Genomic DNA, 15,066 nt, shown 5'->3' with positions numbered 1-15,066 from the left:
CATCACATAGCTGTGAGACTGAATGAGTACCATATGAAGAATACACAGCTATGAAGTACTGTTTAAAATGGAAGCTAGATTGGACTAGGCCAGAAGTGGCTGAATTGTCTTCAGACACAGTAACTATTATGTTAGTCAAATACATGGTCCTTCTAACTTCATATTTCTTTGCCAATAGTAGCCACTGGGGATATACAATTGAAGGATGTGACTACTATTAAAGTCACTCAGGTCTTAATATTACTAAAGCCTTCTATAATTCATAAATATATCCCAAGTTCTTTTTAAAGTTTCATTTCAGTCTTTTGTTATCAAAATTGGAGATAAGGGGCCTTAGAACCATGAACTACAAACAGTCGTTACCTATGTATAGCTCTCTAAAGTTCCACCTTTCCTTCTTTCTAGATAGAATGATAAATATTCATGTCTCTTTTTCCTACAGCATTTACTCATAGAAGGCCTTCATTAAATTGAATTCAACTGCCTATCACTTGTGTATAAATTACTTTTTCCCCTACTTCATGTACTCTTCCTCCTTCTTGCCTAATACCATCTTTTTCATGCCCTCTCTTACACTGCATCTTCTCCATTCCAATAAAAGAGATCATCTTCCAAACAAAATCACTTCAAAATGTTCATTTAATTTATACCTAGTCTTATGAAGTTTCCAGCTCCCACAGCCAAAGGCTATATGTTATAGAACTTGTAATAATATCAGAAGGCAAGTCACATTAAGAATGAGGATGTTAACTAAAAACATGGATAAAGATGACAGCTTAATCAAATCAGTGCTTCAAAAATGCAAAAACTCCTTATCTGAAAAACTTTACATAATAGAAAGTAATAATATCAATAGTGTTTTAGTTGCTTTAAAAAAAAGAAAAGAAAAAGAAAAACTATTTTATACCAGGTCTCAAGAAACTTGTCAGTATCTGGCTTTGGCTCCAGAACCAAACGTTTTTCCAGCTCAAAGCTGTGGATGGAACGTAACTTTCGCACCAATGGAACATCTCTGTCTGGCTGAGTCATCTCTGAGCGGACCCGAATTGGTGAACCGAGGCTTGGAGCATTCAGAATACCATTTGCTTGACCATGGCTGTTCTCCTCTTCAGTAGCAGCCTAGCAAAACATAAAAGGAAACCATGAAAAACATTCTAGTCACTATAAATGATAGGAATCATTGAAGTCTTTCAAAATAATATAAGCAAATGATTGGGATTTTTTTTCAGAAGATTAGGATATTTTGGCTAGTGTAATTCATTACATACTTGTCTATTAACCCTTTATTAAATTAAGTTTTCTAAATTTATTCTCAGTTTCAGTATTTTTAGTGTTTTATATTTTGGTGCAAAGATAAACAGACTGAAAACGTTTAACAACCTTGGCTTTTTGTATTATGTCTAACTAAATGCTTGCAGGACCCTATTCCACTAAACCAAAATTAAACCTGGAGAGGACATTCTCTTTGAGACATAAGTGGTCTCACAAGAGGTAGGAGAGGTCGCCAAGCCTGAATACTCCCTGTCTCAGTTTCTCTCTAAAAACCAACCAAACAACAACAACAAGAAAACTAGAGCTAGAACAATAAGCAGCTGGGTAGCACAGAAGGAGGCTGAGAATGAGGCAGCCCAGAAGGGTGCAGGTGCCTAAGGACAGAGGATACAGTAGCACGATTACCAGGGAAATTAAGCTTTACACCAGCAGTAGGGAGAGAGAGGAAGTCTGAATGTCTATTCTGATTAAAGACCCTCAAGAATGCCCAGTTGGTCTTAAACTGGGGGTGCTCTCTGGCTACCAGGAGAAGCAGAAGACAATCTTCTCCAAAGGAAGGTTTCCCCAACCCCCAATTTAGGCCTACAGGACTCCCACGAATTATTAATTAATGAGCAAAACACTAAAGGTAGTCAACCATATAAGAAGGCATGCCACCATGACCAAGAGTCAGCAGAAATGATAATAATAATTTAAAAAAATGTTTGTAACTCCCAAAGACTTCAGGTATCAAACTTGTTCAGATACAGCATATAGAACAGCTATGCATAAAATGTTTAAATATATAAAGGTCAACAAAGGATTACTTGGAATTAACTGATGAATTTAATATAAATATTCAATTAAGTTGTTAAACAGCAAATTAGCCATAAAAGGCCAAACTTATTAATTCATGAATAAGAAGACGTAGCAAAAGAAATTACCTAGAATGAAGCACCGCAAGAAGAAAAATATAAAAAATGATATTAAGAGATGACAGAATAAAAAGATCTAATATATGCTTACTTAATTGGTGTCCCTGAAAGAGAGAACAAAAAGAATGAAGAGATGACAATATTTAGGTAGAGAACAGCTGTGCATTTCCCAGAACTGATTAAAAAAAGAAATATGTGTATGCCTAGACATGTCATAGTTAAAGTGCAGAACACCAAAGACAAGGAGAAAAGCTAAAAAGTAGCTGGGGGAATGGTCATCTACCAAAAAATGGAAAGAAAAAACAGTAGACTTCTGAACACTAATAATTGAAGACAGAAGAAAAATAACTGTCAATCAAAAACTTTGAAGGCAGCAGAAACTATTTTTAAAGAATAAGGCTGAAATAAATACATTTACAGCTAGGTAAAAATTGAAAGAGTCCTCTATCAGAAGACCTCAACTAAAGAAACTTCTAAAGGGAATATTTCAGGAAGAAAAACGATTGAGTCGGGGACTTCCAAAATTGCAAGGAAATGGTAAACATCTATGAAAATTCCATATAAACATTACTTGTATAAAACAATACCACTAATAATCTAATTTACACAATTTTTTAAAAGGAAGGAATTAAAAAATAGAAAAGAATTAAATGTAGATTAAATAGTGATAACATGGGAAAGAAAGCTAAAGTAATTAAGACCTATGTCAAGTGCCACTTCACTCTGTCACATACACAAACACCCATATGGGCTGACAGCTGAGAATGTCACTAGAGAATTTTTACTAAGGACAGTTTGCTCCCAGTGTTTACTATAAAGGCAGCCAGAGGGGACATTACAAAAATCTGACACTGACTTCCTGACTGCTTTTCACCACTTATTCCTGATTACTAGTCCAGATAGTGCTAAGCAACAACCAGACCACAGGGCAGCATATCACATCCATGCAGAGAATGTTCCTGCAAATGACTCCCACTACTGAAAATATATACTGTTAATTTTTTTTAATTATATAGTTTAAAAATATAGTATATATTGTCCAAAGATAGGCCAAGCTCCTCAGACGTGGTCACAGAAGATTCTTTTCAAGATATATTTCCCATTCACAAAGCAGGACTAGCCAAGTTTCTATCAATCGTGTTAACAGATATGAGCCAGGAGTCTCATTTTACACCTATAAATTTAACCTCCTTCCCAACTAAATAATTATAAAAACACAGGAAGTACCAAAAACTAACTGATTTGTAATTCATTGCCCCTCCATCCCATTAATCATCATCTTCCATGAAAATGGAAATGACAGGAAACAGTAAGATCAAAGAGAAATTTGGGGATAATCTACCCAAAGACTACTGAAAATCATTTAATTCAGAAGTCTATATTTCTCCCCATACTTACAAGTGGACCTGTTTAGAATCCTAATGAAGAAAAAAATCACGTTATTCAACATCCACTTTGTCAGCTCATGACCAGTTTGATGCTTTCCACTTCTAACCCCCATTTCCCTGCCTCCATTTGAGACAGTTTTCAGAATGAACACTCAGCTCCATTGGTCTACACTATGGAAGAGGCCCAGTCTTGTCATTCTACTTGGAAAGACCATTAACTTCTGTTCTATAGATGTCTCTTCTTTTAGACTCCATGTCTGGTTATTTTTTAAAATCTACCGTCATCTTTTCCACAAAATACAAGATGAAGATTAATTTTTGGTGTCCATACCTGAGCATTATGGGCAAAATTAGACAAAAATATTGCAATTACAAATATATAAATAACTAGCAATACAATGTTCTACTTCTCATTCAAAATTGAGAATCATGATACTTTGCTACACCAATAGGAGAAAAATAATAAGACATAGAGAGATATCACTTCCTATGCAAGAAATACACACCTTACAAATCCCAAGCTTTATCTTATTCCTGTTGGTATCCATCTCTTCCCAGACATCCTTCTCCTGGGGACGAGGGTGTCCCAGAGATCCAGGCAATTTATCTGGTGACACACCAACAGGGATGCCATTCTCTCCATCACTAAGCTGTTCATCTGGAAACACCTCATCTGTATTTTCTCGAAGCAAGTCTCCTGGGATGGGAGTGGCATTGGCAATTCTGAAAATGAGGAAAGAAAATAAGGCAGAACTTAAAAACACCAGAATCAAAAATTACTATGGGACTATCCTGCATTTTACTTCTGGATTTAAATGATGAAGTCTATACATAATTAAGAAAGTAAAACAAAACAAAAAGCCTCAGCAACTTAGGGCATGCCAATTCTACAAACTAAAGATGCATTTGTTTTTTGGCCGCACTGTGTGGCATGCGGGATCTTAGTTCCCCAACCCGGGACTGAACCCGTGCCCCCTGCACTGGCAGCACAGAGTCTTAACCACTGGACTGCCAGGGAAGTCCCTAAAACTGCATTTTTTTTTAAATTTTATTTTTTTAACATATTTATTGGAGTATAATTGCTTTACAATGGTGAGTTAGTTTCTGCTTTATAACAAGGTGAATCAGTTATACATATACATATATCCCCATATCTCCTCCCTCTTGCGTCTCCCTCCCACCCTCCCTATCCCACCCCTCTAGGTGGTCACAAAGCATCGAGCTGACCTCCCTGTGCTATGCGGCTGCTTCCCACTAGCTATCTATTTTTAAAACTGCATTTTGATCAACAGAATGTTCAAGCTGATTTAAAAATACAAATTCTGATATAACTCCCTAATTTAGCAATCACTTTAAAAGTTAGAAACATTTCATTTATTTTGCAAGGATTCTTTGTGAATTTTAATATTTTCTATTCTTTACCCATTTTTCTTAGAGAATAACAAAAACTATAAACAGAAAAACGTTAAGTGTCATAATGATATAAGCAGGTATCAGATCAATCAGTTATGTTTTATTTTTTAAATAGTGTGCAATATGCATTTGCTTTTTCATTTACGGACTTTTTACTAAGTACCTACTACATGTAAGGCCCTAGGGACATAAAAAAAAGGAAATTCTTGCCCTCTAGGGGAAACTAGAAATTCTGCAATTATACAGTTCATATGGTCCTGTATGAACTGATTATGAACAAATAGAAAATATTAATTGGCACTTGTCTATATGTTCTCTCAAAGCAATTTCATGTCCTATTTACATAGTTGGTCGTCTCTCCCTTAGACTTCTGGCCCAGAAGTCTAAGGGGCTTCTATTCTGAAGTCTGAGGGGCTTTTCTAGTTCTCAGCTATCACTCACTAAGTGATCAGGTCCCTGCTGGCTCTAATGTTCTATAACTAGTATGTTCTACTCTACATACTAGTTGTTGGTTTTTTTAAAAAAAATATTGCTGACTGAACACAACATTCAGCACACAGTGAAACCTTTTCTCAGCATGATCTGCACTGTCTAAAAGCAGAAAAAACAGCCTTCAGTAGATTATACTGATACATACAATTATTATGAGTGGGAAAATAGACATCTTCTCAGTGTACCACTCTAAGGGCAATGGTTACACCCTGGCCCAGGTGTCATAAATATGTCATGATTTAGAACCTGCTGCATAAAAAAATAAATAAAATTAAATTAAAAAAAAAAAAAACATGATTTTTCAGGGACTTTTTCCACCTGATTTGATGACCTTCACTACCACCACTCTCAATGTTAATCTGGAAAAGCACTGATCATGGCTCCCAGGGAAAAACCGTACAGCCTTGTAAAGTACTCCCTGTAGTTCTGACACTGGGATACAGTGGAAAGGTAGTTTGGCCCACAATAGTTCAAATGAAAGGATTTATTATAAAAGTAACTGAAGTTCAGAAATAGACTACTTAAAAGATATATTTTTCAGATATAAGTTCAATATAATTTGTTTATTGACATAAGGAATTATAATGGACATTAACCTACATGTGCTATGTGGTAATCCCAATGTTTACTGAAAGAATTCCCTCTATTCCTGAGAAAAGGGAATGGCAAAGGAGGAATATTTGAATTCAGGAAGCTCAACCTACTAGCTCCACATTTTTTCCCCCATTTTAATCACTCAATGTTCTTCCAAATTCTTTTTTCCCTAGCCTAGCTACGATTCTGCTTCTTTCCAACTACCCCAATTCCTTGGCATTTCCTCCTTCCATCTCTCCGGAAAGAAACCACACCTCCACCTATGAAATTGCCTCTATTTTTACTCTATCCTAGTTTCCCCCTTATATCGTGTGCTTCAGTGTGAGAGCACACACTTCAAGGAACGTTTCCATCTTCTCCACACAGGCTACCTCCCACATGACTCAGGTTCCTCTCAGCATTTATTCCGCCAGTTTTACTCCTTGCTTAATTATTATTTTCTTCCTTCTCCTGTAACTCTGATCCAAACCTGGAGTCTGAGATATGGAAAGAAAGCATTCTTGCCCAAGACAATTATATTATGTTCAGGAATAAGTATGATAAGAAAGATATATGTGAGAGTATTATTAGCACATGGCCTGTGTTTGCAGGCAAGGTATAAATTACAGAAGCAGATTAAGGGAAAAAAATTAAGAAGATATATGGAAGAACTGGACAGATGTCAAGAGAAGTAATAAGACTGGACACCCTTTTCATATGCCTGTCCCCGTAATCTAAGGTAGGGGTCGGCAAGTTAGGGCCTGTGAGCCAAATCTGGCCTGTTCACCTATTTTTGTAAATACTGTGTATGGCATACAGGCATGCTCATTCATTTACATACTGCCTACGTCTGCTTTAGCACTACAGTGGCAGCAGTAGTGGGGACAGACAGCAGAGCCCACAAATATTTATCTGGCTCTTAGTGAACAGATAAGGCTTGCTGACTCCTGATCTAAAGCATCCTCTTGCCTCTTCCTGAACTTACTTTCTCCCTCTATTAAGAACTAAGAGTTGTGGGACATAAATTATCATTTTTTTCTCTTTAACACTGATTCTCTAGGGCTTTCCAGGTATTCTACCGTATCATCTGCAAAAAGAGATAACTCAGAGGTCAGCAAACTTCTTCTAAAGGCTCAGATAGTAAATGGTAGGCTTGTGGGCCTAATACTTTGCAGGCAAGATGGATGCTAAAATTAGTAGGCAAATGTATAGAAAAACAAGTTCATTCGAATAGTCTCAAGGTATCTTCTCACAAGATACTTATTACTTACAACGGGAAAAACAGTAACTTTATATAAAGTGGAAAACCTAACACCACCTTAACCAGATTGCCAACATTAACATCATCAGTAATAAGACATCTTGACATTATATATCTCCTTATTCAATGCCATCGATTTTCCTCTTATCCTGGCTTTAAATGTATACCACAGATTCCTTTTTTTTTTTTAAGAACTTTTTTAAATAATTTATTTATTTTTGGCTGTGTTGGGTGTTCGTTGCTGTGCGCGGTGCAATGGGGGATACTAGTTGTGGCAAGTGGGGGCTACTCTTCGTTGTGGTGCGCGGGCTTTTCATTGCGGTGGCTTCTTTTGTTGCTGAGCACCAGCTCTAGGTGCACGGGCTTCAGTAGCTGTGGCTCGCGGGCTCTAGAGTGCAGGCTCAGGAGTTGCGGTGCACGGGCTTAGTTGCTCCGTGGCATGTGGGATCTACCCGGACCAGGGATCAAGCCCATGTCCCCTGCAATGGCAGGCAGATTCTTAACCACTGCACAACCAGGGAAGTCCCTATACCACAGATTCTGATATGTAGTGTTTTAATTATCATTATTTTTCCTATAACTTCAGTTTGTATTTTCCCTTTCACCCAAGAGTAGTTTAATTGGAGGTTTTTAAGTTTCCAGGTGGAAGGGCCTTTGACATTTTTGTTTTTGTTAGCAATTTCTAGTTCTATTACAGTGTGATCAGACCGTGTAATATTTCTGCTTTATGGAACAACTTATATGTTTTCTTGGTGACCTGATAACTGATCAATTTTTGTGAATGTCCCAGGGGTACTTGAGCAGAAGGTGTAACCTCTATCATCAGGGTGTAGATATTGAAAAATATGCCTAAGATCTACCTTATTGATTGTGTTGTTTGTCTTCTCTTATTCTTTGTTCACTTGAATTCAGTCTTGAACTGAGTTGTATATTAAAATCTCCAATTACTAGTGTGTTTCTTTGTCTCCTTGAATCTCTCATACCTGTTGCTTCCTAAAGATGACTGTTGTGATTCTGGTGACTAAATATTAATAAATACTATGTCCCACTTGTGAACTGTGACACTTAACCTTAAAAAGTACCCTTCCATCTCAATAACTTTTAAAGCTTTTTTTGGCTTGAATTCTACATTGTCTGATATCAGGATTGTTATTCTCTTCTGACCGTTTCCATTTTTCTGGTTTATCTTTGTCCATCCCTTTCTGAAACATATTTTTTTAGGTGTATCTCTTGTATACAGCATATGTATACAGCTATATAAACCAAACTAAAAATCTTTTTCTTTTAATAGATGCCCCCATTCACATTTATTGCTATGACTGATATGTTTGGTCTTAACTCTGTCATAGTATTTTATAATTATGTGTATTTTGTCATATTTGCTATATTTCTTTCTCTACAAGATGAGTATTCTTTGTACTTTAATTTATAAACTTTTAAGAATATATATTTTAGAAGGTTTGCCTTTTTGTTCTAATGGTCACCTTTGGACATTTACCTTTTTAAATGCTCTTAGTCCCCTGTTTCCTTAATTAACCTTTTGCTATTGAGTTTCTCAGTTTTTTTTTTTTTTTTAACACACACTGTATTTTATTTTTACAAGAGATAAATAGACTGACACCAAGCATTGTAAATGGATGACCACAACAAAAGCAACAATGATTGCAATTACCAAACACGAAACACACTCATACTATGTCATAATATTGACATTCAGTCCAGTAATCCTCCACTGTAACAGCTCCTTTACTTTGCAGTGAAAATTGATTTGTATATTCTTTGCCTCTGAGTCCTTGAGGGATTTTTTTTTTTTTTTAAACCGAGTTTCTCAGTTTTAATTGGTATTGTTTTGCTTTTCTTCTTCAGGGACTCTAACAATATGAATGTATTCCTTCTCTGTCTGCCTTCCATTGGCACTACTTTCTCTCTAGCTCTTTTAAATGATTTCTTTATTTTCATTCTCCTGGGGCTTTTTTCCCCCTGACTTTATTCAATGCCCTTTATTAGACTTTCATTTGTGTCTACTGTCCTTTGCACACTTTGTGATTTATTCAATTGTGAGATATCTTTTTCTTCCATTTCTTTCCTGAGTTCAACGAACTATCATTTCATTGTTTCCTCCATCTTTTCCTTTTCTTTCTTCTCTCCCTCCCCACACCACACTCCCTCTATTTCTTAGTTTTTAAATTTCTGATCCAAGGTGGTTATCCATATCTTCAATGCATGAACATATTCAGTTCCATTTGGGGTTCTGTCTTATAATTTTCTTCTTCATAGTTGTTTATTCCTGACAGGAAATTTCCTTAGTAAATATGTATTAGATTTTCTTGATCTTTTGAAATAACACTTTATGGATATTTAAAATATTTTTCTTGTTCATTTTTGTGGCATTGGAATGTTTTACAGGATTCATAGATTAACTGGTGCCCTCCTCTGTCAGTATAGCAAAGTCCAAACACTTTAGTGGATTTTTATTTGGTCAGAGGAGATATTGTGCATCTTCTGATTTTATAGTTCTCTTTTCTTACAGGTAATTAAATTTTATTTCTCCTTTTTCCCCTCTGTAATTATTCATTTATTGCCTTTCAGCTCCAAGTTCATCCTTTTTGCCTATTCTGTGAAAGTGGATCTGTGCCCTTTAACTCTTTTCCTTTGCCAGCTGGCATGGGAGTTTTGTCAGTAGAGGGCACTGGAGAGACCCTGCGGGAGGAAAGGGTTTTGCTTTGGGTTCCACTGTGCAGCTTGTCAAGCTTCTCCAGCATGTGTGGCTTTCCCCGTGCCTGTCTCCTGCAGTACACAGACAGCAGCAACCAATATCTTCCCAGAGCAACGTCTACTACCCACAAGTTTTGTATCAGAGTGTCTCTAGTGAGACACTTCCAGTAAATCGTTTTCTCTGGCACTCCAGAGGGCAGATTTCCATCAAGTTCCAGAGGGCAGATATTTCAGAGGGCAGATATTTAATGCCATATTTCTAATGGCATTAGAGCAACTTCCCTGCCATCCAAGGAGTGAGGACATACCCTCACCAACAAGGTCAGAACTCAGTCCTGGGGTGGGGACTGAGGGAGCTTTTCCTTGGATGCTTAATTCAGCCCTAGGAGTAGGAGCAGCACTTTATATTTGCTATTCCTGTATTCTTTACGGTTCTCTCTACTCATTCAATCCCACGTTATTCCAATTTTGTGTTATAGGTAATAATTCTTTGTATCATCTTTCCCTGTTCAAATTACTATGTAATTTCTCTCTCCTGATTGGACCCAAACAGATATGTGTTTTTTTCCTTCACCATTCAACTGACAAAGGGCATTTCTTCCTTTTTGTTTTTTTTCTTCCCCAGAAGCTACATGTTTTGAATCATGAATATTTTTATCTCCCTGTAGTTTATTATCTGATCTACCTGGATACTTTTTAGTATTTTCATTCTTCGGATAGATTTAGTCTTTCTGGTGTTCGTTTTAAATCAATCTTAATTCCCAGGGCTAACTTTCCTCTTCCCACAGTTTTTATTGATCTGCCTTCACTAAGCTTTGTGGCAGGGCTGGGTGAGGCAGGAGCATAAGTGATATTACATAAGGCCTTGGGGTTTTGTTTTTTTCTCTTTTTACTTACAGTTAGTTTGATTTGGGCATCCTTTGTCTTCAAATTATGCTGAGGACATAGCTTTTATGTAGTTTTATTTTTCCTTTCTTATTATTCTATCTTATTTTAGGAAAAAACTTTGGGATATGGGAACTTAAAATGTATTCATTGACTTCAGCTACCCTGAAGTGCTATCACCTGGATTTTTGCAAGTGTGAGATTTATTTCTAACAACAATCAAAGGAGAAGGAGGACAAAAGCATTAAAGCAAGAATCAAAATTTCTACACAGGCTCCAGCTCTGTCACTAATCTTTATCTAAAGTTGGATGATTCACTCAGAGTTAGAATTATTTCCTCATTTGTAAAATGGGGTGGCTGGAATAGTGCAGTGAGTCCCAAACTCAGATAAGCATGAGAAACATCTGATGCATATGGACTTCTGTGCCATACCCCTAGACATTCTGATTCAGTAGGTCTGGGGTGAGTCCTACAAATGGGTATTTTAAACAAACATCTGTGGTGATTCTACTATAGCTAGTCAAGGTCTCACATTTAAGAATTCTTTAACTAATCAGGGATATCATCTCCAGTTATATGAATCCATGTAAGCTTTTCTGATTCAATAAGCTCTAGTGATCTCATCTCAATGTAAAAACAAAGCAATGGATTAGTGATGAAGTGTTCCAATTAGCTCATTGTATGATGATTTTCCCCTATTTACTTTTTCTTTTAAACCAACCAGAGCAGGTAAAAAAAGGGAGGGGGTCAGAAAAAAGGACAACCCCCCCAAAATAGAAAAACAACAAACAAAAGCAACTGTATTTAATGTATACAGAGGAAAAAAAAATCAAAAAACAAAAACAAACAAAAAAAACCCCCAAGAAGATGGAAATACACTAACCTCTTCCTAATACACCTCAAAAATTAATCACTTTCATAAGAGGAGTAGCTACACGTTTTGTTCCCACTAAACTTAAGCACAGTGTAGTCAGAAATAATTGTGGCTTGTTCTTGTTCCGGGGTCCCATCTATTCTTTAGTAGTAAATGCAACAAATGCCCCTTCTCATTTTGAAGAAAATCTACTGTACATCTAACATTAACGAGTAACACAAGCTCTAAGCTGCCATTTCACGGTACAATCTGTAAGTACTTTCTAAGAAAAGTAAATCCAAACAAAGGCATATATAAGAGCAACGTTAATTCAAGGAAACCCATAGGCATCCCTATGTCTTAGCATTTGGTCATCTGAGGGAACCTGGATGGCATAAAAGACATTTCTGCTAATATTGATACAACACATCTAGGAAAGACACTGATGAACCACCTGTTTAGGACATACCCGATTGCCGCAGGGGTCAAGCGGGTGTGCAGCTGAGGAGTGGTAGAAGTAGTGGTGGTGGTGAGGGAGCCATCAGTTCCAGTCTTCTCCCAGTCGAAAGGGTCACTCTCAATTACTCCAAAGGTCTTGATGCTGTTGTCAAACACGGATGCAAGAAGCTAAACCACAAAAGGAAAAAACTAGAGTAAGCCAACAGTAAACATAATCACTTTATTCTATAAGAGAAAAGCACCTCAGACTCATAAATTAGTTTAGTAGTATGACTTTTTTAAAAAGCCTGATGATACAAATAGGGGAATTTGAATAAGGGTTATATATGGATGATGATATTCAATTAATATTGATTTTTCTCAGTTGAGGTACTGGTTTTTAGTTACGTAGGATAATGTATTTTTTCTTGGAAGATAAATAATGAAGCGTCATACTTAAAACCTACTTTCTGATGGTTTGGCAAAAGGAAATGTGTATTGTATGTGTATGTGTGTATTCAGTTTCAACCATGTGATCACTTTTTTGTGTGTGTCAAAAAGGGGCATATATGATTCAACTTAAATAAGTGACCGGGTTAACAGGTGGTATATCTAGGTTAAGAGGCATATAAAAGTTCATTGTGCTGCCTTAGAATTTTTTTGTGGGTTTGAAAAATTCTTAAACTGTGTGTGTGTGTGCACATGAATTATCAAAAAGAAATCTGCTCTATTATTTTATTTATATTATATATTACTCCATTTTTGTCTTTAAATTCCAGAAGTCTAATGTAATATTGAGAAAGATCTCATAAAGACCTTCCTTTATGTTTGACAGTATGCAACATTTTCAATTTTATGATTAAAATTGGATTAATATCTCATCATTTCTCTTACTCTGTTAGTATCCTATCCTCAGAGATTCATCTTGTACATTTCCTGCCCCAGACCTGAAATCAGCACTTCTTCACTGGAGGATTTTTTACAAAGGTCTGTTTTAGGCTTTAAAGAGATTACTCTGGCTAAGAAGTAGAGAACAGATGCCATAAATAGGAGGGGGATGAGGGTGCTGGGAAGAGATGACCATTTAGGAGGCTACTGTCAACTGAGCCAGCATGGTAACAGTGGAGATGATAAGAAGTGGTAGGATTTGGACATAATTTGTAGAGCCAACAGAACTTACTGAGAGATTAGATGAAAGCTGTGAAAGTAAAGAAAGAATAAAAGAATAATTTATATTTCTGTCCCGAGCCACTGGGTAAACGGTGGTGCCATTTACTGAGATGGAAAGCAGTGAATGTGAGGATTGGGATATTGAAAGTTTTATGGTGTTTAGGGAGGAATAGCAAATATAGATACAAATTTGAGAGTCATCAGCATATTGATATTAATGGGTATTATTTAAAGCCATATGACTAGATGATATCATCTAAGGAGAGTGGGTAACAAGGGCTAAGGCTTAGGGCACTCCAACATTTAGATGGAAAGAAGAGGTGGACTCAGCAAAAAAAATAAAAATAAAAAACGAGGAGTGGCCAGTGAGGTAGGAAACAGGTGTGTGGTGTTCTAGATACCAAGTGAAGAAACCACCTCAACAAGGAGATGGTCAAATGCTACCAATTATAAACTATAGTTATTTTTGATTATTTAATTGAGTTCACCCAGACTGTAAGCTCCATGAGGCTGGTACATGTCTGATCTTGCTCATCACTGTATCTAACCAATGCCTTATGTCTAAGAGTGCCATATTGTGATTTATATGAAATAAATATTTGGTCATTTACAGGACCAAAAATACACTTCTCATATATATTTGGTCTTTGTCCACAGTTCCTGACTCACAGCTCCCAAAACCCTTGAAATTTTCTGAGAGATAAGAGCAGTGGGAGCATTTCTTGTTATAGTATTTGATCTCTACTCCTCAGTTCCTGAAATCACTTCAGAGCCATAAAGGTGAAATGGGTGTCTTGTTATTCATAACAAACCCCTTTCTACCACAACTGGGTTTATGTTAATAAGGTGACTTTTGGAAAGCACCTAAGGATGGAGGCTGGTCACCAGAGGAACCAACCATGTGATTAGAGGGTTGGAACTTTCAGTCCCACACCCCTGGCCTCCAGGGGAGGGAAGAGGGGTTGGAGGTTGAATCAATTACCAGTGGTCAATGATTTAATCAATCATTCCTATATAATGAAGCCTCCATAAAAACCCAAAAGGATGGGCTTCAGAGACCTTCCAGGTTGGTGAACATGTGGAGGTACTGAGAGTGGTGCCCTTGGAGAGGGCATGGAAGCTCCACACCCTTTCCTCATACCTTGTTACATGCAGTTCTTCCATCTGGCTGCTTGAGTTATATCCTTTGTAATTAACTGGTAATCTAGGGGGGAAATTGGCTTCCCAAGGCCTATGAGCCACTCTAGCAAGTTAATCAAACCCAAGGACGGGGTCATGGCAACCTCCAATTTATAGCCAGTCAGTCAGAAGTACACATGACAACTAGGACTTGTAACTGGTATCTAAAGTGGAAGGTAGTCTTGTGGGAATGAGTCCTTAATCTGTGAAATCTGATGCTATTTATCTCTGGGTAGATGGTGTCAGAATTGAGTTAAATTTTAGGAATCCAGCTGGTGTCAGAGAATTGCTTGGTGGTGTGGGAAAAAAAGAAATTGGAATTGTGGGTGCAGAACCCTTAAATAGTACTCTAAAAACAGTTTGAGAATAAATGTTTATTTGTACTAATACTTGCTGAAAGATTCACATATCCTACCTTTTGTTTTAAGTCCTCCCTGCCAAAAAATAATAGATGTAGAAAGGGAAACTAAAAAGCTAAAAGGAATTGGGAAAGGCATAGTTATAAAACCTTG

The 15,066-nt window shown here is 36.9% G+C and overlaps 1 protein-coding gene across 2 annotated transcripts in view; it reads right to left on the bottom strand.

Moving 5' to 3' along the window:
* The window catches only part of TTBK2 (tau tubulin kinase 2), a 136,277-nt gene that overhangs the window by 16,701 nt on the left and 104,510 nt on the right, over nt 1-15,066 (bottom strand). For both annotated transcript variants that reach the window (XM_059913496.1, XM_059913497.1), the window contains 3 exons: nt 12,237-12,394; nt 4,081-4,297; nt 908-1,119 (listed from right to left, as the gene is read on the bottom strand). In XM_059913496.1, coding sequence (XP_059769479.1) covers nt 908-1,119; nt 4,081-4,297; nt 12,237-12,394 — 587 coding nt within the window. The remainder of the gene's footprint in view (nt 1-907; nt 1,120-4,080; nt 4,298-12,236; nt 12,395-15,066) is intronic.

Source organism: Balaenoptera ricei, chromosome 2 (assembly GCF_028023285.1).
Source record: "Balaenoptera ricei isolate mBalRic1 chromosome 2, mBalRic1.hap2, whole genome shotgun sequence".
In the NCBI taxonomy this organism is placed as follows: Eukaryota; Metazoa; Chordata; class Mammalia; order Artiodactyla; family Balaenopteridae; genus Balaenoptera; species Balaenoptera ricei.
Note: the sequence above shows the minus strand (reverse complement) of the source record. Positions and strands in the feature narration are given on the sequence as shown.